The 26,611-nt window shown below is 42.6% G+C and overlaps 1 protein-coding gene across 6 annotated transcripts in view; it reads right to left on the bottom strand.

The window, feature by feature from the left end:
* Positions 1-26,611, bottom strand: part of LHFPL2 (lipoma HMGIC fusion partner-like 2) — a 129,809-nt gene that overhangs the window by 11,069 nt on the left and 92,129 nt on the right. For 3 of the 6 annotated variants that reach the window (XM_021379481.1, XM_021379486.1, XM_021379482.1), the window contains one exon: positions 4,989-5,773. In XM_021379481.1, the coding sequence (XP_021235156.1) occupies positions 4,989-5,418 (430 nt within the window). In that variant the 5' untranslated portion in view covers positions 5,419-5,773. Of the gene's footprint in view, positions 1-4,988; positions 5,774-5,874; positions 6,046-6,077; positions 6,157-26,611 lie in introns of those variants that run through there. The other 3 variants (XM_021379487.1, XM_021379484.1, XM_021379485.1) reach the window with 3 other exon arrangements.

Here is a 26,611-nt window from a genome sequence, read left to right as displayed (position 1 = left end):
TTGCTACCCACAGAAAGAGCCAAAAAGAAGCCAGCTTGTGAAGCCTTGATGTGGGTTGCTTTGGCAGAATGACAGCATATGGGCGATTCCTGTATGGCATTTGGGGTTTCTTGCGTTTAGGTTTTTTTATTGTGTAATCTTCTGCTCGGTCTTCTCTTGAACGAAGCATGAGCATACAGACTCCTCTTCAGGAGAAGAGAGGGCAAGCTGCATCCCATCAGACTTCACAGAATCTCAGAAAATCCTGAGCTTTGCCGACCCTACCAGTCACACCAATTCACAGGCCCTGACCACCCTGTATGGCTGCAGCAACTTTCTTTGATGCAGGCTCTGTTGGTGTTCTCACATACGTGCAAGCCCTGCCCAGCTCTGTGCTTGGAGCACCACAGCAGGAGCCAGGCACACTGCTGTGCCTTCTGCAGAGCCGCTGCGTGGCCATCAGGATTTTCCTCAAAGGCCAGTGAGGTACTGGGCATTTTTAATCTGAGACAGCTAAATGGCAGGCTTGAAGCAGCTAAATGAGTAACTACACTGCAGTGGATGAATTTGGGAGGTTCCTTAGTTTGGAAAGAAAATATCAGATTATGTCAAATAGTCCATCCATGAAAGAAGCAGAGGAAAAGACCCAGCACGTTTCACAGTGCTTGCTGTAACCTTTTTCAGTGCTGTCCAACTGGCTGTTGCCAGTGCCCTCAAAAACATGAATCAATTGTGCAGAATCAGCAGAAAGAGAAAGAAAAACACCTCGTGACCAGGGCTCTGCAAAGGAGCTGAAGCAACAAGCTGCCTTGGCTGAAACAATGAGGTAAAAGGGCCCTGGGACGTTTTCTCGTTCCATTACATTTCCTCAGTGCTGATCCTGCAGTGCAAGCTGACTGTTCCCCACCCCTCTCTGCCTGCTGAGGCTGAGCTGATTTCTTCTTTTTTCTTGTGTTTGAGTGCAAGCACAGCCTCTGCATCTAAACATTCTCTTACAGAGTTTGCTGTTCTATGTAACAGCAGCATCAGTCTTGGCTCTGAGTCGGAAAGCAAAAATCCACCCTGCAGGAGAGGCAGCCAGCAGTCGCACTCCACTGGGCAGCAGGAAATGCAGACATCCCCAGCATCTCAACACCGGTACAAGTACTGCACCCTTGCACACACACATGCCACAGGAAAGCATTTCTCAGGGCACTGCGCAAGCTTCTCACACTCAACAGCATTTGATGGAAGGTTTATGCTTGCTTGTTAAGAACCACAGTTGCTAATCTTTGTCAGTGAGAACCTCAACACTGACAGTCTGCTGAGTGTCTGCTGATCCCTGTGACCATCATGGTAGGGCAGGAGGTAAGCTGACCTCCAAATCTAACTAAACACTAAAACCTTCACTTTATTTCTTTAACTGTCCCTTAACTACTTCTTAATACTGTCCCTCAGGCTCAATAGCAGTTCAGCACTGGAACTCGTTTTCCTTCCCTGGCATAATTCCTCTTGCTCCAAATCAGCAGTCCCCTTAGCTTGAACTGTCGGCAACCATGTGTGTATTGGATGTCGCGCTGGCAGCTGGCCGTATAGGTTACAGGAAGCACAATACCGCAGACAGCAGGAGCAGTTCAGATCGTCAGGATTTCCATTAGAAATCCCCCCCACCCCTTTTTCTTTCTTCCCACCCCAAGAATTCAGAATTCTGGCATCAGAAAAGAAAAATTCTAAGATGAATCCAAGAGGAAATATGCTTTTGAAAAATGCATGCTCTGCATTTTAGAAAGACAAACAAGAAGTTCCCTTGCCACTGAAGGCTGAACTGCTCTGGCTCTGCTTTCCTCCTGCCCAGGCTCCCAGCCAAGCAGCAGCCTCAGTCACCTGCGGGCAGCAGCGTGAGCACACGCGGTGCTTCCCCTGCTCGCCAGCTTGGCCTCTTTAACACAGCAGTGCTTCTTGACAACATGCACAAACACCCTAAGTGCTCCACAGCTACAGGCCTTCACATCCTGGGCCTCTTCTAGCCTCTGTATTTCAAATGTTTCATCGACTGTAAAAACAGAATACTTTCCCCAAAACGATGTTCAAAAAGTCTGCCTGGACTTCTTGCTGCTGGGTAGTAATTATCTATTTAATTACATGGCTCCTTTCTTTGCACTTTCTATTGCAGGGAAAATATTATTTTCCAGATGAAACGATCTGCAAACATTTCCAAAACCAGAACTACTGATTACTACTTCTGCAAGTCCAGAGTGAAAGACATTGCAGCCTGAAAACAAGTGGTAAAAGGTCATGCCCCATTACAACAAATTATAAGATTTCAAACAGAAGCTGTATCTTCTTCTTCTACAGCTTTTAATTTCTAATTTTCTGCAACAACAACAACAACAAAAGCTCTGTGGACTAGATATGTGCATGGCTCCTACCCAGTGACCTAAGCGAGAGTTTGTTGAAGGACCATACAAAAAGATGTAGCCTTGTTTGTAATTTTACCGTAGGCATCACCCAGGTCACATCCACTGCTGCTAGACAGAAAAGACATATCCGGTGTCTGTTACTGTTTTTTCATAATGAATTCCAGAAATAAACTAACTTGTTGTATGTTTTTAATTATATTAAATCTCCTTAGCAAAGATATAGAGATTTTAAATGAGATTAAGTCTGTGACATCCTCAATTCCTGTAGATTACTCTGTGTGGGTGCATCTCATCTTTGAAAATGAGATGTCTGGCATGCTTAAAAATATTGGGCTGATATATGCTGATAAACAAAACAGTTTTGTGAATTGCTTTTCCTAAAAAAAATAACAGTTCACATTTGAAAGAACGATCTTAAACTGAAGACAATCATGCAGGTCTGTGTCAAGCTGTTCTCTGGCCAGGGCATTAGTTCACATATCATAATCCTCATACAGATTAACCATGCCAATAACTGTCCTGCTAAAAACATGTGTAAGTGTTTTTCAAAACCCAGGAACTGAGAAGTTGAAATTAACAGCTGTGATAAGTCATAGGAAAATACTTTCAACTAAGTAAGCAGATGCTGTAACGCTACTGGCACAAGAGTAGCAGTGGACCCAATAAAATTAATCTTGAGAAAATGAGTTGCTAGCCACAAGGCGCCTGGCTGCAAATGTTGGCAGAGGTATTTCTCATAGCAACAGTTTCAGTAACGTGACCTTTCAATTACCCAGTTTCATGCCGTGTCATTTATCTAAATTCTAAGAAGGGAAGAGCTTCTCAGTACAGCTCAAAAAAAGGACTTAGCTATCTCTTCACATAACAAATGCTTGGTCTACCAGATTGTTCAATGCCTTCCTTTACGGGCACAGCAGGTTGGTATTAAAACCTAAAACTGTCATATCTGCTCACAAACAGATGTTTTCCAGAACAGTTCGCTAAGATATAAGAATCTACTTCCTGCCTACTCTGATGCTAGACTGTATCAATCTTGAGATGGCATTGCAACCATAAGCATGGTTATCTTTTCAACAGACACGAGTCTGATGCTCCAAACATCTACTTATGCTGCTAACCAATCTCTCACACAAACGCAACTTTAAATGAAAAGACGTAATCTCTTGAAAAACAGGTTTTATGGATTATTTCTGAAGTATAGGGTAAGAGAGCAAGGAAATAAAACCTTCCACTAGCTCTAATTTGCACTGCAGAGCTGCTTATTTGTCATGCTGGTGCTGGTACTTCTGCGAACCAGGAGGGACTGCTGCAAAACATGTCATTTTTATTTGAAGGATATTCATCTGCTCCCATAATCTGAACAGAAGCAGCTTGAGCCAATGTAGCGATCTAATTCTGGTGCAAATGCACAAACCTTATTGTGGGTGACACAAGATAACCCAGATGCTTTTATACTGCTTTGCAGTGCTTTAGGAGCCAGTGTTGGCCATGTCCCTGGCTGTGACCTCTGTGCTCAGAGGAAGATGAGCACAGCCCTCACCCAAGCCAGGGAGCAGCTGGGACACCCGTCAAGGTGCAGCCAGCACCAGGGCCACCGCTGTGCTGGCAAGGAGTGGTCAAGACAGACTCTTCCTTCCAGCAAACAAGTCCCAACTCCTCGCTTCCGCTTTAACCAAACCACAGTATGAATTGAAAACATCTGGTTAAGAGCACCACCAAGAGGGAAGGCAGAGGCAGCCTGTGCCACTGCCGCCTTCCTCGCAAGTCCCTGAGGGCAGCCGGTTGTGGCAGGACCACTCTTCTCCTTCAGACCACCCCATGCACACACCGCAAAGCACGGAACTGGCACACAGAGCCAGTCCCAGTGACAGCAGAAAGCCACACCCTGCTCTGCCTAGGGCTTTCCAGCTTTGGCCTGCCATACAGTTACTTAATCCCTGTAAACCTACGTTATAAACAGAAACATGACATATCTAGAATGGAGTCATCGTTTCAGGCAAAGTACAATCAGACCACAAAAAGATAAGCTCACAGGGCTCTGTGACTGCAGCTGAACAATGCAATGGGCTGGCCAGCAGGAGAGTTTACCGTCAGGTATGACCTGTCAAGCGCATACCCTTGAAGGAGGTGGCTTAGCATAAAACCTGGAGAGCAGAGCGTACAGCCGCGGGCCTTGTCCTGGGGTGTTTGCTCTTGCTTCAGCCATGGGGCACCTGAACTGCCCTGGGCCTATGGAAAACTCACCAAAGTAGTGAGAGGGAGATGGACTGCCTTAGCATGAGGATTAACTTTGCTCTCTGCTGGTAACAAAGAAGAGAAGTTTTTGTTACAGAAAGAAATTCACACAGAGCGAAAGCACAGAACAGCAAACAAAAGAAACATCGGTCAGTTCATTTTGGCACACAACAGACTGCAATCCTGCTGCCAATGTCAATGTATTACATGCTGTGCAGCTATAAATTTCAGCTGCGTTTGAATAAACACCAGCGTATAGAATCACTCTGGGTCTGTCTAATGTGATCTCCTGGTAAACACCACAGAATTGCTGTGTTTCATCCAGCTGAATGGCACAAAAATAAGAATTTTTAGTTGCTCTCAGAGCTCACGTACCTGCAATCCCTTGTAGCAGCCCACAGACATTAAAAATACTTTTCTTCATAATACTCTGCACACACATAGTAAAGACAGACACAAATGCCACGGCGCAGAGGATCAGGATTCCCACAGCTAGGAAAATAGCGGTCGCCTGCCAGAACCCACTGGCAATCTCACTGAAGTTTTCGGCGTAAGGGCCGCAAAGCGTATCTCGTCTGGAGAGCTGCATGTGAGAGATCCTCGTGCAGCGCCCGTAGATGCCCAGTGTCGGGTGGTAGGGCTCCTGCAGCCCTCCCGTTCTGTTGTCCGTGTCCTCGGTGCTGACGGGCTTGGCTTTGCCAATCAGCCAGTCCGCACTCATGAAAGCGATGAGCTCCGCAAAAGCCACCACGATACTCAGGAGAGTCCATAGCATGGACCGACACGTTACAATGACATGACACATATTGGTGTCCACTGCTTGCAAACAATGCAGCTGACAGTCTTAAATCCAGGCAGGAGGGGGGAAAAAGTTAAATTAAAGCAGAGAAAAGGGACCACAAGGAAATCACTGCTGCAGCTCCGCTTGCTCTTTCAGCACTCACAGCAGCCAAGACAACGCTCCTCGGGAGAAAAAGTGAACTGCTACAAGTTTTGCAAGCAGTACAGTCATTTGTCCTCTCCAGTCAGTTCCTCCCTTCTTCTTGCGGGGATGCTGAGCTCCAAAGCGCACTTTTCCCCCTTACTGCTCATACTGGCACATGACGCTCCGAGTCGGCAGGGAAGGCCACGGGGACTGCCCACTGCTTGACATCAGGCACCTACGGGAGAGAGAGACCACATCAGCAGCAGAAAAAGCCCTCGAGCCTCCACCTCCACACAACCGAGCAAGCTGAAACCCTGCGCGGGTCCACATCCGCACATTGCGGCTCTCCGTGCTTGCTGGAAGCCACCCGCCTCGTCCCGGGGGAGAGACCGCTCCAGCTGCCCGGCGGCACTCACACATCCGCTCCGCCCGTCCTGCACGGCCGTGTGCCGAGCGCGCTGCCAGTGAGGTCTTGGTCGCGGCCCGGTCCCACCCACTCATCCAGCACGCCCACATCATCTTCCCCTGCTTGGAATTACCACGGCTGCTGGCAGCGGCCCAGCCGAGCGCTTGGACGCGTTTAAGCGGTTTCACAGCCGCCGAGTGGCTGCCTCGCGGGGATCTGGGCGGGGAGGGGAAGGCCGCGCGGCCTCGGCCCGTGGGGCTGCCCAGCCGCCGCGGGACACCGACCCTCCGCCCGCAGCCCTCGGTCGGCCAGGAGCGCAGAGCGACGCTCCCTGGGGCCTTCCCTCCTGCTGCCTGTGATAGCAGCTGGGGACATTGCCAGAGCGGTCCTTCCCTTGGTACAGGAGGAAATCGGAGATCGCTACACTTCTAACTCATACCCAGAAGTCTTCCTTAAAATAACAGATGGATCAATACGCATGCCTCAGTGCTTAAACTTAAAATGTATTGCTTGGAAAGAGGGGGAGAGCAGGAAATGCACTCGTCCTACCCCTTAGCAAAGGGAGCACACCGCTCCTGGGATCTACTCACAAAAGAAGAAGATAGCAATATGCAACCAAAGGCAAAAAGACGAAAAGCGAACACTGCTCCATCACCTCACCTCTGCCAAATAGAGAGGGGTCAGCAGGTACCAGAAAAAAGACATTCCCATCCTCCTTTCAAGTCTTTTAGCTTTGTCAAGGAGTAACAGAGCTGGCGTTTAATTTTTTAGGAGTTTTTGAGCCCAGTGGTTGAATCCTAGTCCCACTGAATGCAAAAGTAAAAAAAAAATAAAAAATAAAAAATGCCACAACTTCAAAAGACTCAGAATTCCATACAGCAATTTTTTTCTCCTTCCTACACTAGGATTTATGAACTATCCACAAGATCTCACCCACATTTCTCTTCTTCCCCACCTAGATCTGAAGACCCCTCCAGGACTTACAGAGGCATGCAGTTAACCTAACATGCCCCAAACTGAATTTCACCTCCCTCAGTTCATGGTTACCATGCTGCCTGTTTTTGTGACAGATGCTCCTGCATATTCTGCCTGGTATTGTGCTTAGAACAAAGCCTGCAACTTTCAGCCTCTCTGTTGCGACTGGCCAACTAGAGAAAAACATCAGAGCGCGCCAGAAAGAGAGCCCAAACCTACAGTGCACGTCTGCCACTCAGACAATTCATTTCACAACTTAACTAAGTAACTTACAAAAATGTACTAAACTAGATGTTAGCAAAAGCCAATGCACATTCAGTTGTGCATTCAACTGTACTGTGACAATCGTTTAGCTCTTTTTCCATTTTTATTCTGGAAAAGCTGGGAAAAACATTGAGTTTTCAAGCAACCTGACATACCAATGACTCGAATACACCCTTTGTAATAACAGAGAACTAAAGTGTCAGCCTGCCAAAAAAAAGTTAATTCTCTCAGCATTTCCACTTTAAATAACAACTGGAATGTAGGAAAAGCATACATGCTTCTTATGTCAGTGCCATGATTAAAGACAATTTAATAGAAAATATCTTTATTTTTTAAGAGAAGTTCCATAAAGAATCTGTATTCTTGTGTAAGTACCACTCCTGTTAAACTCATCTTTGTAATTAATTGTATTCTTAACTGAGGTGCAAAGGACCTAACAGTTGAATCACAGCTGTATCTACATAAAATGATAAAATGCTTTTATTGAACACAGAAGAGAATAAAGGTCATATTTACTTAGGTACGTAGAAATTCCAAATGAACATTGGAAGCCGTAATACGTGTCACTAATAAAAAATGGTGAATGCACATTAGAATCAAAAGGAAAAGTACACACCACTAGGTTCTTTTCATTTAAAATGCAAGAGCAAGAATACATAGTGGTAACATGTTGAGATATGAGTTATCTCCAGAAAAGTCAATGCATGAGCAGAACTGCTGGGTCAAAAATAACATGAAAATAGTGTCAAATCTCAGGACTTCCCTGAGACATATACTTCCCAGTTTTGCTACATTGTGAAACATTCATAGCATGTGAAAGTTAATAAACATCACCAGTAACAACAGCTCCTCTGGTCACACTTAACTTTCAAATCAAACCTTCACAACCCAGCTTTCCCCAGGTAACCACCACTTTATTCAGGCAGAGCAACCCACAGTTATTCACGTGAGAGCACACAGATAAATTTGTCCCTGTACCAGTGATAAGCTGAACGTGAGCACTGTTCCCCTCATCTCCTGTTATAGCTCAGAGGACAAAAACACACTAAGGAATATGGTTCAAAAGTCAGAGGAAGGGCAGGAACATTTCTTATTCATTGGACTCGGCAGAGAGAGGCTGCAGATGAAGTACTGGAGATTATTCACAGTTCAGTCATGCTTCTGTAGTTAACATCTTTGTTCCAGCAGGTATCACCTTGAATTTCCAAATGAATTTACCCAGTTCTCACACAGCTCGAACAGAACCTGCACACCGTACATCAGAGTCTTTCCAGCCACATGCTGCAATATGGAACTCAGTGCTTCATGAAGCTGCCCTCCAGCACAGCACTTGCCTCTTTTCTCCCATTTTTGCTGGACAGAAACTCAAGCTACTCTCTTTCCAGGCTGAAAACTAGCTGTTTATTCCACCTCCCAGTTTCCCATCCCTTGACAAACTTTTTCCATGACAGAGCTGTATGTTCTTCACAGCATGCCACTCAATATCCACTTCTGAGAGACTGTCAAAATATTTGCCTTGACAGCCTGAATTCAAAATATACAACAGTTTTTTAAGCCCTTTGCTATTATCAACTCTCACTGAAGAGTCAAACTTCTTTCTGCAGGCTCATCCCTTGGCCATTTGGGTCTGCCCCTATTTTTAATGCTATAAGCATCCACATGGGTGCTGCGAGAGGTCCCTGGCCACCTCCCCCCCAGCACCGCCCATCTCCTCAGCCAGGCACTGCAGATGGACACACCACTGGGTTTTTTTGGAGAGGAGAAAAAGTGCTTTAAAATTCAGGTAATTTCAGCCAACAGGTTCCCACTGTGCCCCTCCAAAAATGCTAGGGCATCAGCAAACCCCAAATAAGGCAAAAGGACCCTCAAACATTTTTCACTGCTGAAGACAAAAATATGACGAAACTACACCTTCAGCCTCATTTATTCTGCATTAAGTGAAGTCTAAGAAAGTTGAAAGATGTTTGATCCTCACAGCATCCAGAGAGGACAACACTGAATGCAAAAAATTATTCTGGTTGCTTTAATCTAACAAAACAAGCTAAGCTTAAGACATCACTAAAATTTTCTTTCTCTTTAGGCACAATTTTGACAGCCAGATATTATGGCTCAAATTACACTTACACACCTCTTGCTAAGAATTTTTAGCCGTTGCCTTTTACTATGCAGCATTGCTATATTCTAAGTAAATAAGTAACATCTAATTTTCAGAACTAGATTAAGAATCACATTTGCCTCCACTTTGCTTTCGCTGCCAAAACCAGAAGGTCAGAAGCTGATCCAAATTATAATATTTAAGTTTTAGATTTTAGAGATGTTGAGCTGGAGAGTTTTGCTCTGGCATACCACGCAGATAGGAAGGAACAGCTGCAAGGTTCAAATTTGAGTCAATCACATACCACCACTGTTTATTTTAAAAAGTGTCCTACAAGCAAAGCACAAGAGTCCCGCAAGTACCTTCCTGAACAGTGTTATGACCAGTCCTTCATGCTCTCCTTCAGAGTTTGACTGGAGGGGGCTCATACCAAACCCTACAACTCAGCTTGCACCCTTCCCAGCCTGGTTCTATCAGCTCAAGAGTGAGAATAAATCATCTTTAGATAAGTGGCTTTTGGCTTGGCTTAAACAAACAGCTGAATGGAAGGCCACACAGATTGCTGAAACGACCCCAGTTTGTAAAATAAATCCAGGCACAATTACAGCTTTTATTCTAAAGTTTCCTACAGTCCAAAGCACAGCTATGCAGAGAAGCTTCTAAATCTTGTTTACAAAACACAAGCTCAAGCATCTCATAACCAAAAATGTGAAAATCCTGGAAGCTTGGCTTCTGCTTTCTCTGAAACATTGTTCACTAGCAGTTACAAACACTGCGAGAATGCTTTGAACCACCAGAGTGGAAGTAGCTCCTATTTACATTAATGCTTGCTAACTCACCATTTAAAACAAATAAAACTGAGGCTCACACACCAAGGGTCTGTCACTTCAGACCAATCCCTCGCCAGGTCAGTGCAGGCTGCCGTGCTAGGCAGCTCCTTCCTTGGTGCTCTCACAGGCAAATGGTCAGCTGGAGGCCCACGCCACCCAGTACACAGGGACAGCTCATGGCATAAACATTAGAGATTATTCATTTATGGGTGAGTGATACATGGCAAATAGGTTTGCTACCCCAAGGGCTGAAGACAAAGAAGACAGAATAAGCTAGTGGATGAGAGGATAAGGAAAGAGAAAGAGGAATAAAGTAGGAGAAAGAACAGTTGTCATGTGAGTCAGCCCCAACAGCACTAGGCCCCCTCATGGGATGTGTGTTCCTGCAGGAAGAGCTGTCTGGAGGAGCACTGTTTCTCAAGAGATACTACCATGAAGATCAAGTCACTTTGCCAGCGGGCTGTCCCCAACACACTTATGCGCAACCTGCAGGTGTAAGAGGAGGAACGTTCATCATGTTCCGCTCTCAAAATAGGAATGAAGATTAGTTCTTAAGGAAAAACAAGTTGTCCTAAAAGGTTAGGAGTAAGCTCTCTCTGCAGGCCACAGGGAGATCCGCTGAGACTGGTTTGTGCTAAGCAGTGCACACTCACCACAGGAAACACCTGGGTCGTGAAGATGCAAGGCATTTGGATGCTTCAGTGTGTCATTGTTTTGTTTTATAAATGGAACAGATTTCAGAGTCATCAAAATATTCAGAGAGTCAGATAACAAAATAGGAGCAGGTGGTTTAAAACTGAAGCGGTAGCATAACTTCAGCCATACCTCATAAATAAAAAAAAAAACGATTCCCTCCTCGCTTCATCCACTGTCTTATTTTCATCAAATTATAGCCTACAAAAGTAATACTCCTTATGAGAAACACAACTTTTTGCTTGAAGAACTGAAAGCAAAGCTTTTATTAGTTGTCACTTGTGAATTAAAGAGAGTGGATATTTGCACATTATAATATTTAATTATTATAAGACTGCACAGGGCTATTAATGAGTGCATTATTGTGACAGGTTGCCGAAAACATACCATGTTCTGTTCAAAGACAGACATATCTACATAATAAAGGACAGCTCATGGTCGGGGTCTACTACAGGCTACCTGAATAAGAGGAGCTTGTTGATGAGGCCTTCCTGCATCAGCTACAATAAGTTTTGCACTTACAGGCTCTCATCCCAATGGAGGACTTCAACCACCCAGATATCCACTGGCAAGACAACATTGTGAGCTGTGAGCAATCCAGGAGACTCCTGGAGTCCACTGACAACAACTTTCTGGCTCAAATATTGAACAGACCAAACAGAGGTGAATCGTTGCTGAACCTGGTGCTCATCAGTGTGGAGGAGATTGTTAAAGATATTAAGATTGGAGGCAGTTTGGGCTGCAGCGGCCTTGTCCTAGTTGAGTTCGTGATCTTGAAGAATGTGGGCCTCACAAAGAGTGGAGTCAGGACCCTGAACTTCAGGAGAGCAAACTTCAGGTATTTTAAGGAATTGTTGGATGAGATCTCCTGGGAAGAAGTCCTTAGAGACAAAGGAGTTGAACAAAGGTGGCTACTCTTAAAGGATGCCTTTCTAAGAACGCAAGAGCTTTCCATCCTTCAGAATAAGAAAGCAGGCAGGGGAGGCAGGAAACCAGCATGGCTTTGGCAAGGATCTGCTGGTCAAACTGAGAGAAAAGAAGGGCAAGTACAGGCAGTGGAAGCAAGGGTGTGTCACCTGGGAAGAATACAGGGATGCTGTCTGGGCTTGCAGAGATAGGATTAAGAAAGCCAAGGCAAAGACAAAACTGAACTTGGCGAGAGATGCTAAAAACAAATAGGGATTCTACTGGTACATAGGTCAGAAGAGGCAGGCCAAAGAAAGCATACCTCCCCTGCTAAATGAGAAAGGAAAACTGGCTACAACAGATTGGAGAAGGCTGAGGTATTCAAAGAGTTCTTCACCTAAGTCTTCAATGGCAGCCATGATTCTCACATCCCTGAACCTCTAGGTGGGAATAGGGGAGCAAACTTCCCCCCCACTGCAAGGGCAGAGCAAGTCTGAGACCAGCTCATGAGATTGAATGTGTACAAGTCCACAGGGCTGGATGACATGCATCCCAGGGTCCTAAGGGAGCTAGCTGATGTGGCTGCTGAGCTGCTCTCCATCATATCTGAAAAGTCACAGCTGTCAGGTGAAGTCCCTGGGGACTGGAAAAAGGGAAACATCACTCCCATGTACAAGAAAGAGACGAAGGAGAACCCGAGAAACTACAAGACAGTAAGCCTCACCTCTGTGCATGGGAACATACAGAACACATCCTCCTGGATGACATGTTAAGGCAAATAAGGGACAAGTGGGTGACTGGTGACAGCCAACATGCCTTCACCAAGGGAAGGTTGTGCCTGACCAATCTGATGGCCTTCTATGATGGAGTGACAGCATTGGCGGACAAAGGGAATACCACTAATGTCATCTGCCTCAACTTCTGCAAGTCCTCTGACATGGTCCCCTACCACATCCTTACCTCTAAATTGGAGAGATATGGATTTGAAGGGGGGACTATTTGGAGGATGAGGAATTGGTTGGAAGGTTGTAGCCAGAGGGTTGTGGTCGATGGCTCTATGTCCAGATGGAAGCTGGTAACAAGCAGTGACTCCCCGGGGTCTGTCTTGGAACTAGTACTCTTTAACATCTTAATCAATGACGCAGATGATGGGATTGAGTGCACCCTTAGCAAGTTTGCTGATGACACCAAGCTGAGCGGTGTGGTTGATACAGCAGAAGGAAGGGATGTCATCCAGAGGGACTTTGATAAAATCAAAAGGTGGGCCCATGTGAGGTTGATGAGGTTCAACAAAGCAGAGCGCAAGGCTTTGCACTCAGGTCAAGGTAATCCCAGTTATGTATAAAACTGGGAAAAGAACTCCTTGAGAGTAGCCCTGCTGAGAAGGACTTAGGGGTCCTGCTTGATAAAAAACTTAAGATGAGCCAGCAGGGTGTGCTTGCAGCCCAGAAGGCCAATGGTATCCTGGGATCCATCAAAAGAGTGGTGGCCAGCAGGGACAGGGAGGTGATTGTCCCCTCTCTCTGCCCTTGTGAGGCTCCAGTTGGAGCACTGCATCCAAGTCTGGGGTCCCCAGTGCAGGAAAGATGTGGAGCTTCTGAAGAGGGTCCAGAGGAGGGCCACAAAGATGATCCAAGGGCTGGAGCATCTTTTTCCTATGAAGATAGGCTGAAGGAACTGGGTTTGTTCGGCCTGGAAAAGAGAAGGTTGCGGAGAAACCTCATTGCAGCCTTCCAATATTTAAAGGGAGTTTATAAAAACAAGGAAAATCAACTTTTTACAAGGGTACATAGTGATAGGACAAGGATGAATGGTTTTAAACTAAAGGAAGGGAGATTTAGATTAGATGTCAGGGAGATGTTTTTTACCGAGAGAGTGGTGAGGTGCTGGAACAGGTTGCCCAGAGAGGTTGTGGATGCCCCATTCCCAGAGGTGCTTAAGGCCAGGCTGGGGGCCTGGGCAATCTGTCTAGTACCTGATCTAGTGCTTGGCAACCCTTCCTGTGGCAGTGGGGTTGGAACTTGATGATCCTTGAGGTCCTTTCCAATCCAAGGCATTCTATGTTTCACTTCTAACAGGGAATGCAGATTTACAATACCTGTTGTCTTAGTCATGCTGACATAATGTAAGATGTGAAACACTATTAAAATATTTTGCAAATTAGTTAAAATTCACTGAAGTATCATTATGAATTTGTTATTTCCTTGTATTTCATTTGAATTATGCTCTATTTATTTCATATGCTCTATTTATTTCCTACCAAAGACAGAGCTTGTAGACATGAAATCTTCAACTGAACTGTTTAATTACTCACATGCCAAAATGTCCACATTTTATGTATTTCAACAGGTTAAAAAGTAAATAAATCCCCAACAGTAACTATTTTTGTTCTGATGCAGTGCAAAGTTATTTCATCCCATCCTGCAAACAAGTTCCCTCCTATCATGCTACAGAAAATGCTATCTAATTACAGGTGGATTTGCATCTCAAATACGTCACTGTAGAAGAAATGAATATGAAAATTATTTCAACTTAAAAAAAAACCAGTCAAAATGCACCATTCTCTTTCTGTCCTCATTAAAATCTGCAGCAGGACTCCCACTGACTTTAACGGGGCCAATACATCACTGAAAAGTAACTAAAAGTACAAGAGGTTCCAAATTTTCAGACCATCTGCAGGGGAGATTTAAACACAGGACTCATTTCCCTCTTTTCTCATCCAGACAAAACTTTGCATACTGCTCCCACACTGAGAGGAGATCAAGCTAACTTGGATTTCCAGCATCTCTCCTAAGCTGCAAATTCTCAAGCAGGGGATTTGTTCCATTGCTTCATATTTATTTACAAAAGTCTTTAAACCTTCAGCCATTACATTATGTTTTGAAAACTTACTCAAGATCTTCTGTAATTCCAAAATTTATTAAAACTTATGAGGCAAATAAAAGCTAATGTGTAGTATTTCTATTGTATCTCAAGAGAAAATTACACATCACATAAAAAATCATCACTAAGGGAGCAATCTTGGCTACAGTTACTGATAGTCTAACTGCTCAGGAATTCACCAACTGGGAGTGGAATCATGAGTTTCCTTTCTTACTTTCCCACTAGGTCACTGAAGTCTCAACATTGTAAGCATCTCATCTGCAGCACCCTTTTTTGGTCACCTACAATATTACACCCATCATGAAGACTCAAATATTGGGGTATAATCTCTTCTTGTAGCATCTCTTAAGTATAGCTTCTAACGGAATTTGAGGCGGGGGTGGAGAAAGAGTGTTTGGGACAAAAATGAAAAGTCAGAAGGAAAGTACCACTAATATTTGGTAGCAAACAAAACCTTGCTATTTTTGTGCTAAGAATTTTTACCTTAAAAGGAAGCCAGGCTTTCACTGTTTAAATAGTTAATAATGTGTGCATGAGCAAGAGCACTGGCCCAAAAATACTTGGAATATGTGCTTGTTGTAAAAAGTAATTCAGTCCCACAAATTCACTGTGACAGACTTGGAAATGCTCTTGATAATTTATGAATATTTCATTATGATATTTACTATAGAAATACATTGGTTATTGTTTAATAAGAGACTGGTGAGAAAAACACACAGGAAAGGAAAGAATGACTCTATTATGCCACTTTTCAGAAAGCTCCAGAGAACTGGTTACTAAAAAGACAATACTATGACAGGAAAATCCTTGTAAACACAAGAGATCAAAGACACAAAGACTGTTTAGGAAGGGACAGTCTCTCAAACTGAAGGGAAGATAAGCTGTTTTGGACAAACAAGCTCTAATTAACTCTCAAAAGGATGATGGTGCGGTATTCCCTTCCCCACTGTGGACACTTAGCAGAGTGATAGCAATGGTTATGAACCTGCCACTGTGGCAAACACCATGGGATGGGCAGTTCTGCTGAGATAAGACCTACAGCTTGAAGACCGCCCAGTAAAACTCAGGTTGTTTCAGCATGACTCGCTGCTTATTCCTGTAAGCAACCGTCTGCGTCATTCCCTTCAGAAAACCACCATCTGTTCACTCACCAATGAAACCAGGAGCTGGCACACCTATGATGCACCTGTCATATTTCAAAATGTACGTATTCATTTAATTTCCTCTTCGTTCAAATTGAAAACAAAACATCCTCCTAAAAATCAATATGCTCGAGCGCCTTAGCACAGTAAAATGTACAAACTGGAATATGTGCCAGAAATGCCCTTCTTGAGCAAACATTGAATTCTGGTTATGCAGGAGCTGAGAAGAACCGGTGGTGATGCAAGGGAACTGAAAGGGTCACAATGGATCAGAGCTGGCATACAACTGTGCACACCTTTGTGTGCAGACATCTGAGTATCTGGACATCACATGCAACAGTAAACAACAATTAACATGAAAAAAATGAGTGAAGATAGTTTTATCTAGTCCAGGAAAAGGCAAAGTACTTACAGAAATACAGATATGAGATCTCTGCAAACATCTACTAAACGTGAGCTATAAGTGCAGTTAATAGCTAACTATTTAACCACAGTTGAGAGTGAAGAAAAGAAATAAGATGTTTGTAGTATTGCATATATAATTAATTAATAAAAGAATGAAATACGCAATTCCTCTTAAAATGGAATCTCACAGCAAAGAGATAGGAAAAATCTTGACTAGTAATTCAAATTCTATAAAACCATTTTAAAGTGAAGAACTAGAAACATAGTATTAGCTAGGTTGGAAAAGACCTACAAGATCACCTAGTCCAACCATCCACCTACCACCAACAACCCCACTAAACTATGTCTCCCAACGCTATATCTAAATGTTTCTTGAACACCTCCAGGGATGGTGACTCCACCACCTCCCTGGGCAGCCCATTCCAGCGCCTGACCACTCTTTCAGAAAAGTAGTATTTCCTAATGTCCAGCCTAAATCTCCTCTGGTGCAACTTGAGGCCATTCCCCCTCGTCCTGTCACTAGTTACAAGAGAGAAGAGGCCGACTCCCAGCTCACTACAACCTCCCTTCAGGTAGTTACAGAGAGTGATGAGGTCTCCCCTGAGCCTCCTCTTCTCCAGACTGAACAATCCCAGCTCCTTCAGCCGCTCCTCATAAGGCCTGTGCTCCAGACCCCTCACCAGCTTCGTTGCCCTCCTCTGAACATGCTCCAGGGCCTCCACGTCTTTCTTGCAGTGAGGGGCCCAAAACTGGACACAGTACTCAAGGTGGGGCCTCACCAGGGCTGAGTACAGAAGGACAATGACTTCCCTACTCCTACTGGCAACACTATTTCTGATACAAGCCAGGATGCCATTGGTCTTCTTGGCCACCTGGGCACACTGCTGGCTCATGCTCAGCCGAGCGTCGACCAGTACCCCTAGGTCCGTTTCCTCCACACAAACTTCCAGCCACTCTGCCCCAAGCCTGTAGCGCTGCCTGGGGTTGTTGTGGCCAAAGTGCATTACCTGGCACTTGGTCTTGTTGAACCTCATCCCGTTGGCTTCAGCCCAGAGATCCAGCCTGTCGAGATCTCTCTGTAGGGCCTCTCTACCCCCAGGCAGATCAACACTTCCTGCCAGCTTGATGTCATCTGCAAACTTACTGAGGGTGCTCTCAATGCCCTCATCCAGGTCACCAATAAAGATATTGAAGAGGACAGGCCCCAGCACCAACCCCTGGGGAAAACACCACTCGTGACCGGTCGCCAGCTGGATTTAACTCCATTCACCACCACTCTCAGGGCCCGGCCCTCCAGCCAGCTCCTTACCCAGCAAAGAGTGTACCTGTCCAAGCCACGGGCTGCCAGTTTCTCCAGGAGAATACTGTGGGAGACAGTGTCAAAGGTTTTGCTGAAGTGTAGGTAGACCACATCACCAGCCTCTTCCTCATCCACCAGGCGGGTCACTCGATCATAGAAGGAGATCAGGTTGGTCAAGCAGGACCTGCCCTTCACAAACCCATGCTGGCTGAGCCTGAGGAATCTAATGATTTATTTTAGCAAATGGATTCAATGCTAAAATCAGGATTGGACATACTTCTGAGAGTTGAGTCACGTACATTTCTATCTTACTTTGCGCATTATGAGTAATTAAACTAGGGACTCATACTAATCCTTCCCTATCCTCAAAAATGCATACAACTCTGAAAATCAGTAACTAAAGAATTTTTCAAAAGCTGAAAAGGACTAGATACTAAAACATGTGCACGCTACTCAACTGTACTTTCTCCGAAAATGCTCCACCATCTCTCTCTGCAGCTGATGTTCTGAGAACTAAAACTGGAGCTGTGTGTGAATATGCACATGTGTAAGGCAAGGCTACACCTTCTTGCCTTCCAGATACACAGTAAAAAAATAAAAGGAAAAAGGCATTGTAGCCACCCTTGTTTTCCAGATGACATGTTTCTCATTCATATACCCACTGGGAACTGAACCTGAATGCTGATATTGCAAATCCTGAACCTACCAGTGGTTTGACATGCTCCCCAGTGTCATGCGTTGTGCCTTTCTTGTCACCTCTCAAACACAACCCTCAATTATTTGAGAATTCATTTTGAATCTCCTGCCTGGACTTGCTGCCTGCAAAGGTACCCCTCATTTTCCACTAATTAAGACCTATGAGAAATGATATCAAATGAAATGATTGTGTCTCCAGCAGTAACTTTTATTTTCCTAATCACTGAGAAATAGCTTTGTTATTACACTGCAGCTTTTTTTCCTACCATATTCACTACAGAAATAAATAACTCCCATTGCAATATTACACAGCAGTCTGTTCATTCTGTAGGGAAATACAAATTAATTCGCAAAGAGACGGACTTACCTCTACAACTAGCCTGAACTTCTCTCTAATTGTACTCGAGTGCGGAATATAACCTCAGCCATAACACATATAGGAGATGCTTCTGCCCACACGCGTATTTTGCTATAAGATGATAGCAGATATTTGACAAGGTCTGATAATATATTAGGGAGTGGACTTCAGGACAGATTGCCTTTTTGTGCATTGAGTTTTCTTTTCAAAGGTTTCACAGATTAATCCTCTTGAAAGCAAGCACAGCCTACAAACTAGTGTAAACACAGCATCTGATTGTATCATTACCAAAAGGAGTGAAGTTCAAGACTGTGTTTCCCCTTGAGAAATGCAAATAAATCAAGATCAAACCTACATATCTGAAGAGCTCCCAACTCATGGACAGACATCTATTTCTTAGATCCCTGGATCCCATCAGTTTTAAGAAAATCTGTCTGCACTGTAAGTTTCATCCCCCTACCTGGATTGTTAAAATGATCTTTAAATATATGATTGATGTTAGAGCACCTTGTTACATTTCCAGCCCTGTGTAAACATAGAAGTCAGTGCAAAATTGAAAGTGCAAAGTACTTACACAGTACAAGAGGCAGGTCTAGCCACTGCCTATCATATAGCTTGCAGTTTCAAAACAATTCAAAAGTACTGCATTTTGAAACTGATAATGGCAATTCGTAGCATTAGTTGCTTCTTTAAAACACAGAGGTGCAACTCAAATTTTATATTCCATTTTCTAATAAATACTTTTTCTAGAAAACCAAGTCATTTCATCAAGGACAAAATTAAGTAGATCTTGATGTATTGGTAATGGCATTTATAATATGGAGAGAAAAGAAGAACATCAAGACCTGATGCTTACTTAAAACAACAGAATTTTACTCATACCCTTATCTCACTAATTCACAAGAGTCTTTTACTGTCACACAGCGGCAGTATTTGCATGTAATCCTCCTCACAATGTTTTACTCAACACATAAGTCAATTCTGTCCAAGAACAAGCTTCCTACTTTGCACATATCTCTCTTAGAAAACTCATCGAATTCTCCAGGTGCACTTTTTAAAACTGCTGCTTTGATTTAGGCTGTAAAACCACAATCCTTCAGGTTGATCATTACCTCTAATACTGGCTTCAATTTCTGTCAGACTATGCAGCTCTTCTATTAGATTTGCTTATTTGGTTATGTTAAGACCTTAGAATTAACTCTTCAGATAAAGCTAATAAACAATCAAAACTATTTGGGATATAATGTATTGAGTAAATATGGTTTTTTGTTTGTTTGTTTGTTTCTTTTTCAAAATAGTTAGCCTATGATCTCTTACTGCTGAATGATAATATTATGAGATTGGCCTAAAGCATCAAGAGAGGAAAGAAAAATGGACTACCTAAATGTGGAGAGGACAAAAACATGCAGGTAGAGAGCCAAAAGGCAACACTATCACCACTGCAGCCAGTTTCCTTCTCCAATAGGGCTTTGTTTTGCTTTTAATGAAGCACCACTTCATGTACTGAAAAGTTTTTCAATGACTGCTATCCATTACTGACCTTCAGATCTCCACTAATACAAAAAAAATCTGTTTTGCAGATTTATCATTTTACATTATATATAAATTTTTTTTAATGGCAATATTATTTCCTTATAAAATCTTGTATTCTTCCTACACAGAAGTTGTTTCAGGAGATTTATTTATTTTTCATTTCAACAGAGAAAAGATCAGGAGACACTGATGCTCTTGTTAGCAGTTGCATGCACATCAAGCACCCTGCCCATCTGCAAGCACTGCTGGATGAATAGTGACCATAACACATGCAATTCATCAAGCTTGGCACCTCTTGCACAGCAGGCTCCTGTGATTCTGAAACTGTAAGTAAAATGTATTAATCATGTTCAGTGAATGCCATCTTTACCAAAGTAAGCTGTTTTTTTTTTTTTTTTCTCTTAGACTTCATTTCACTGCCTACAATAATAACTGACAGATTTGTTGAATGTTTTGCATAGGATAAACTCCAGAAATACCCTGTTTGGTTGCATTTAATTTTCAGTTATGTTTTCCAGCCACTTTTCCTCTCACACTGGCGTAGTATAGTCCTTTTCAGGTCAAAAGTAAGTAAATGAGCAGGCCAAACAGATCATTTTGGGTCCTTGCTCCTGGAATCACTTTTGTTTGGATATTCCCTGACCTGTCAAGATGGCACACGAGTAAGAGTAGAAGAAAGTGTCCCATCTTTCCTGTGGAGCAGCACAGCAAGAACAGGCCAAAAAATTAAACTGGACTGAACCATCATTTTGGATAATCACAGAATCATAGAATAGCCTGGGTTGAAAAGGATCATAATGATCATCTAGTTTCAACCCCCCCTGTGTGCAGGGTTGCCAACCACTAGACCAGGCTGCCCAGAGCCACATCCAGCCTGGCCTTGAATGCCTCCAGGGATGGAGCATCCACAACCTCCTTGGGCAACCTGTTCCAGTGTGTCACCACCCTCCAAGTGAAAACCTTCCTCCTAATATCTAACCCGAATCTCCCCTGTCTCAGTTTAAAACCATTCCCCCTTGTCCTATCACTGTCCACCCATGTAAACAGTTGCTCCCCCTCCTGTTTATACACTCCCTTCAAGTATTGGAAGGCCACAGTGAGGTCTCCCTGGAGCCTTCTCTTCTCCAAGCTAAACAAGCCCAGTTGCCTCAACCTTTCTTCATAGGAGAGGTGCTCCAGCCCTCTGATCATCTTAGTGGCCCTCCTCTGGACCCATTCCAAGACCTCCACAACTTTCTTGTGCTGATCATGATCTCATCTGAACTGGAGCTGTGAAAACAGCATGACTTGAGACAATATCATCGCTGTTGCAAAATCTAGATTCCTCTGCAGCTCCCCTAGAAGGAAGGTTTTGCTGGAAAGCAGATATGAGAAACTCTTAGAGCTGGTTCTCCTGTGGATGTGCCCAGGGGCCAGCTGTAACATGCATGCAGCTGGGTCAGAGCTGCCAAGCAGTGCTGTTGGAGACTCTGCAGCAAGCTGTCCTCTCCTGAAGCCCTTTGTGCCCTGTGCAGGCACTGCATCTGACCTTGTAGGAGATTCATCTTGAATGCTTGCCCCTGTATTTGGCAAAACTTTCCAAATGCCAAGCTTTGGTAGCAGAGCTGTCACCACTGCCCACCAGCTCTGCTAGTGATGCCTGCATTGAACTTTTGAGTTCCAAGACTTTCTGCAGCAATATTTTAAAATGCTGAGCAGCTCTGTTTAGAGCAACTAGAAAACAGAGCTTACCTTTTACCAAAATTTCCTGGCTTATCTTCTCCTGTAGACCTTCAGAGAATGCAGCAGGAGATGAGCAGCAATTGTGCTCCACTGTGTTCAGGGTGCGTATTATTGACTTAAGCACACTTGCATCTGTTTACTGTATTGGTATATCCCAAGAAGGGAAAAAAAAATACCTGCTTTATTCCTTTTTCACTAGAATCAAAACCTGCTATTCTATACAGGGAATGGTAAATAAAAAGCAGAAGGAATTTAACTTCAGTATTTACTCCAGGGGCAGGTTTTAACTTACAATTATCAGAATAACAGAAAAGCATTTTCAAGTGTTCGAGAAGTCTATTTATCTAGGATGCACCCAGCTTGTTTCCCAACTCCAGGTTAAAACAAGAAACCACAGGAGTTTTGCAGCAAAGCTGCTCTCACTTGCCATATGCTGGAGCCAGATAATGCTTCCAGCATGCATGCAGCTCTAATTCTTCTTGGTATTCCAGAGGTACTAAATCTTCGAGGGCTTAAAAACAATGAAGGTGCAATGAAATATGCTACAAGAGCAATAATACATACAACTCCTCTCTCCAAATAATCTAATATATTTTGTGTACTAGATTTTGGTTTCTTTATGAGCTGTTACAGTAATGTCATATGACAAGGTATTTGGGAAATGGGCTTGTTCTTAGAAAAAGCAAAAAAACAGACAGGTTACGGTAGATTAGGCCTGAAATATAAAACTAACATGCTGGTCACAGTTATAACTAGTAAGACAATCCTCTGACCTGTTTTTAAACCAATATTTATAAAGTTTTTTTTTTTTTTTTTTTTTTTTTTTTACAGGAAACTATAAAATGAAACAATGAGCAGAAAGTACATAAACTACAAGCAAATGCAAGGAAGAGATAAGGTGAAATACTAAAAATAAATCTGGAGGAGTTGCAAGCATGGTCACGAAGGAAAGTAACAGTAAAAATATCTAAGTCTTTATGCAAATATGGTTAAAAATGAAAATAAAGAAAAAGGAAACAGTGAGAGGTAGAGCACAGTGGAACAAAGCACACTATGGGAATGCAGTATACTGTAGAGAAAAAACTGTATATCCAAGAGCAGGCCGTAGCAGAAAATAAGTCACAGAAAATAAGTGTGGTAAAATAGGAACAATTGAAATGATTGACATGCAGTTGCCTGAGACTGACACAGGCTCATAGTCTTGCTGCTGAAGGCCAACTCAGAAAGCCTGTGATGTTCTCCAAGGACAGCCCAGCAGAGCACCTCAGCAGCACTGACACCACCCAACAACACTGGAGGAAAATAAGCTCTGCCTGACCTCAGGTAGGTTTGAGACAAGCAGCTGTCCTTGCTCCAGGCAAATCTGAGCTCTGGATGCTTCATACCACTTACAATACAAAGTACAAAAGAACCTGTAGTTTTAAGGTGCAGATATTAAACAGTGTCCTAGGAGACGGGATAGTGCATCTCACAGGAGTCTGCAGAAGAACAGCAGATAACTGAAATGTGTACAAAGGAATAGTCAGTGACGGGTCAAACTTTGAACATTCTTGGAGAATTTGTAAGAAGTAGTTTAATACAGATGACTGGAATTTATCAACCATAGCCAAGACTTCTGAACACGGGAGAATGCAGTGCTGAAAAAACAAAAAAATCACCCCAGCCTCAACTAACAGCAAGGAACAGAGCATCAAAGAACTCTTGTAAGCAATTATCTTCAACATACAAAGACCATTAGTTTATGGAAATGAGCCTGATCTTTCCATGATGTGCTGACTTTTTAATGACAGGCTAAAATTCAAAGTTTAAACTGTGACTTTTTTTTAATTACTGGAGTAAATGATCAAGAGTCTTGTGACAACCAGGCATAATTACCCCCCTCATGCTCCTTAAGTACTTTTGTCTTCTGAAAATACCACTAAGACATGCAGGGCAGAATGCTGCTAAAGGCAACTTCACTTAAAACTGATACTGGCTACAACCCATAATTAGAGCCCAGACAATTCAGTTTCCTAAGGGTGATCTACAAATGAAACTGCCATTTACAGGAGGAAGCAGCATTCAAGAGTTCAGTACTGTTGCCATGGCTCCTAGAAGTTTTAAATCACACTGCAGTCACGTACTTATGAGCAAGTATGACTACTGCTTAGAAGGCAGGATTTATAAGAAACTTGGTTTTGAAATAGCTCAAAAATAATTGTTTATCAGCACAATGTTGCATCAAATAAGGATGACTTGTTCATTTTCTCTTCTGCTTTCTGAGACAGAAGAGAAAAAAAGACAGGATTACTTTGACCTTTTGTTGATACTGTACTTAAGTGGTAGTTAATCACTCATGAACAAGTGATGTATTTATTCGACAAATGAGGCATGGAAACAATTAACTGAGAAAACTTCTATTTGCCTTTTTCCCTCACTCTGTTGGTAGACATAATTATCATATTTGCATCAATACTGGAAAAACAGGAGATACTGTAACACTTCAAGTACTGTGCCTTCCTTAAAGGGACATTTAAAAAGAATTATTTATGTCTACCTTGGGAAAATCAAGTATTAACAAAGAGCAAATGCTTAAGTTTGACAATAATATCACATGTATATTTTATTTAATTCAAAGTCATGCTTTGAATTTGACACAGTATCTCAGGGAGGCTTTATTCCAGCTCTGACAAACTGTTAAGTATGCTGTCAAACAAATGCACTGAAAAAAGAAGACAGAGTGAAAATAAAGAACACCTCCACCCACTTTTTATCCCCAACCATGAAAGCAAGACACTGAACTCCATTTGACTCCAGCAGCAAAACCCAGGCAACGCTCACTGGGGTGGAGTGGTGACAGCAAGTGTTCTGTTTGATTTTGGAAAGATTTTCTAGAAACATTCTGCAGTAACTTGTAGTAAGTAATACTATCTAGCTCCCATTTAAAATAAAATTGTGGTTTACAGAGACTGTGACACTGATCTTTCAGCTGGTTAAATGCCTCCATGTACACACTGCAATATTAAGACACAAATCTCATTGCTTAGCAAGATCATTTGAAGTAATTTCCCAGAATAAATTAATATGCAACACCGAGGCTGCAGATTTATCAGACTTCTCAATTACTGCAATACTTTTCAGACAGTAGATATATTTAAATATTTTATTTTCTGAGCAGAAAATATTCACAGGATATGCTTAGAAATGCTCATTTGAAAATTCCAGCTCCATCTCCTACAGTATATGAGGTCATCATTTCCACTAGGCTCCCCTTGCCAGTTGATCACAGGAATACAAGCTGCTTTTGAGCATTAGCATGAATCTACAAATGTAATCTTAGAAACAAAACAACAAACTGACTCAGTTACTGTGTTTTCACTTAGATTGTCTGGTATTCAGGAAGCTAGGCTGATTAGTAATCATCTGAGAGCCCTTGAAATGATGAGTGACCTTTTAAAGTTCAGAAGAATAAACACCTATCATGAAATCATTGGGAAACAGCTTCTCAAAGAAAACAGGTAATGGAGAAACTTAGCTGAGGGTAAGTGTTTCGCTTGCTGTCCGTCACATCCTGACTTTAATGTTTTGAACATGACAAAAGGTTGAGCATCAGCCCCCTCCAAAAAAGAAGGATGCTTGTTTTAATTGTGAAGTGGAAAAGCAGACACTTACATCATGCTGACACTGCCTGTATATGCTGTAACACTGGCAGCCTACCTATGTTGAAAAATCTTTGTGCTTTGTTGACATGTTGTCAGCTGAGTTTCCACTAAGACCATTTAGGAGGACTTAGTGGTTTCAATAAAGTTCACCAGCAGCTACCAGAGACCCCATTTCAAAAAGAAAGGGACACAGATGAAAACACAATGAAGAAAAACATATTAAGCTAAAACTTATTAAATAAAAGATAACCCTTACGATCTCGTACAACTTGGCAGACAAGATCTTAAGTAGAGGAATTCAAGAGGTGTCCTCATAGAAGTCAGTAACTGCACATGCCTATGGGATTATATATGATAAAAGCAAGGAACTTGGTACATATCAAGAACTACAAATTAATTGACATCAATAAAATTAAATGAGAAAAAAGAAAAGTGAAGTAATATTATATTGATGCATTTTGGACAGCTTTGTTGCTTCCTCAGCTAGAAATGGTACAAGAGACGGAGACAGTCTTTCACTCTATCTTGAGAATGTCTGTATTTGCTCAAATGTCCAGAAAACTGCAGACAGACAGACATGGAGTGTTTCTGGTTGAAGAGAGAAAAGGGAAGAGATCAGAATGCTCTCTAACTTGAAAATTGTCCTGTTCTCCCTTTGCCAGTCAGAACATGGTGATGAATGAAGTTTTGTTTTTACTTCTCAGAAGTACTTGAGGCATCCAGGAGTCTGGATATAGTGGTAACACAGAACATTATTCAGTTACTTCTTGAAAGTTCAACATAAAACAGTATGAAATCAAAAAGAAAACATTAAATAAGGATAAGCTACAAGAAAGATAAATCAAATCTATAAATACAGATGGAAGAATAACTTGCAATATTGCAGAAGAGAGTCTAAGTATAAAATGAGTCATAACTGAGTAGGAGTCAAAAGAATGACAAGATACAGAGGGGAAAAAAAAAAAAGCAAAACGTAGAATTTCTAATTCAAGGATGTATCAATACTCATACCATGGCACCAGAAGGCAATGAGATTCCAATCACATTCAATGCTCATCACTTTGTTACTTTACATGAAATTTCATCACTTCACATTTCAGCAAAAGATGTAAACAAGAAAAGAAAGGCCAGAGTACTGCAACAAGAACATCCAGAGATTTTTTAAAAAATAAAGTGTGAGGTAAGATATCAGGAAGATCTCGTGTGAAAGTGTAGGTCCATAAT

Source organism: Numida meleagris, chromosome Z (assembly GCF_002078875.1).
Source record: "Numida meleagris isolate 19003 breed g44 Domestic line chromosome Z, NumMel1.0, whole genome shotgun sequence".
In the NCBI taxonomy this organism is placed as follows: Eukaryota; Metazoa; Chordata; class Aves; order Galliformes; family Numididae; genus Numida; species Numida meleagris.
The sequence above is the reverse complement of the archived record's forward strand: the minus strand, read 5'-3'. Positions and strand labels throughout refer to the sequence as shown.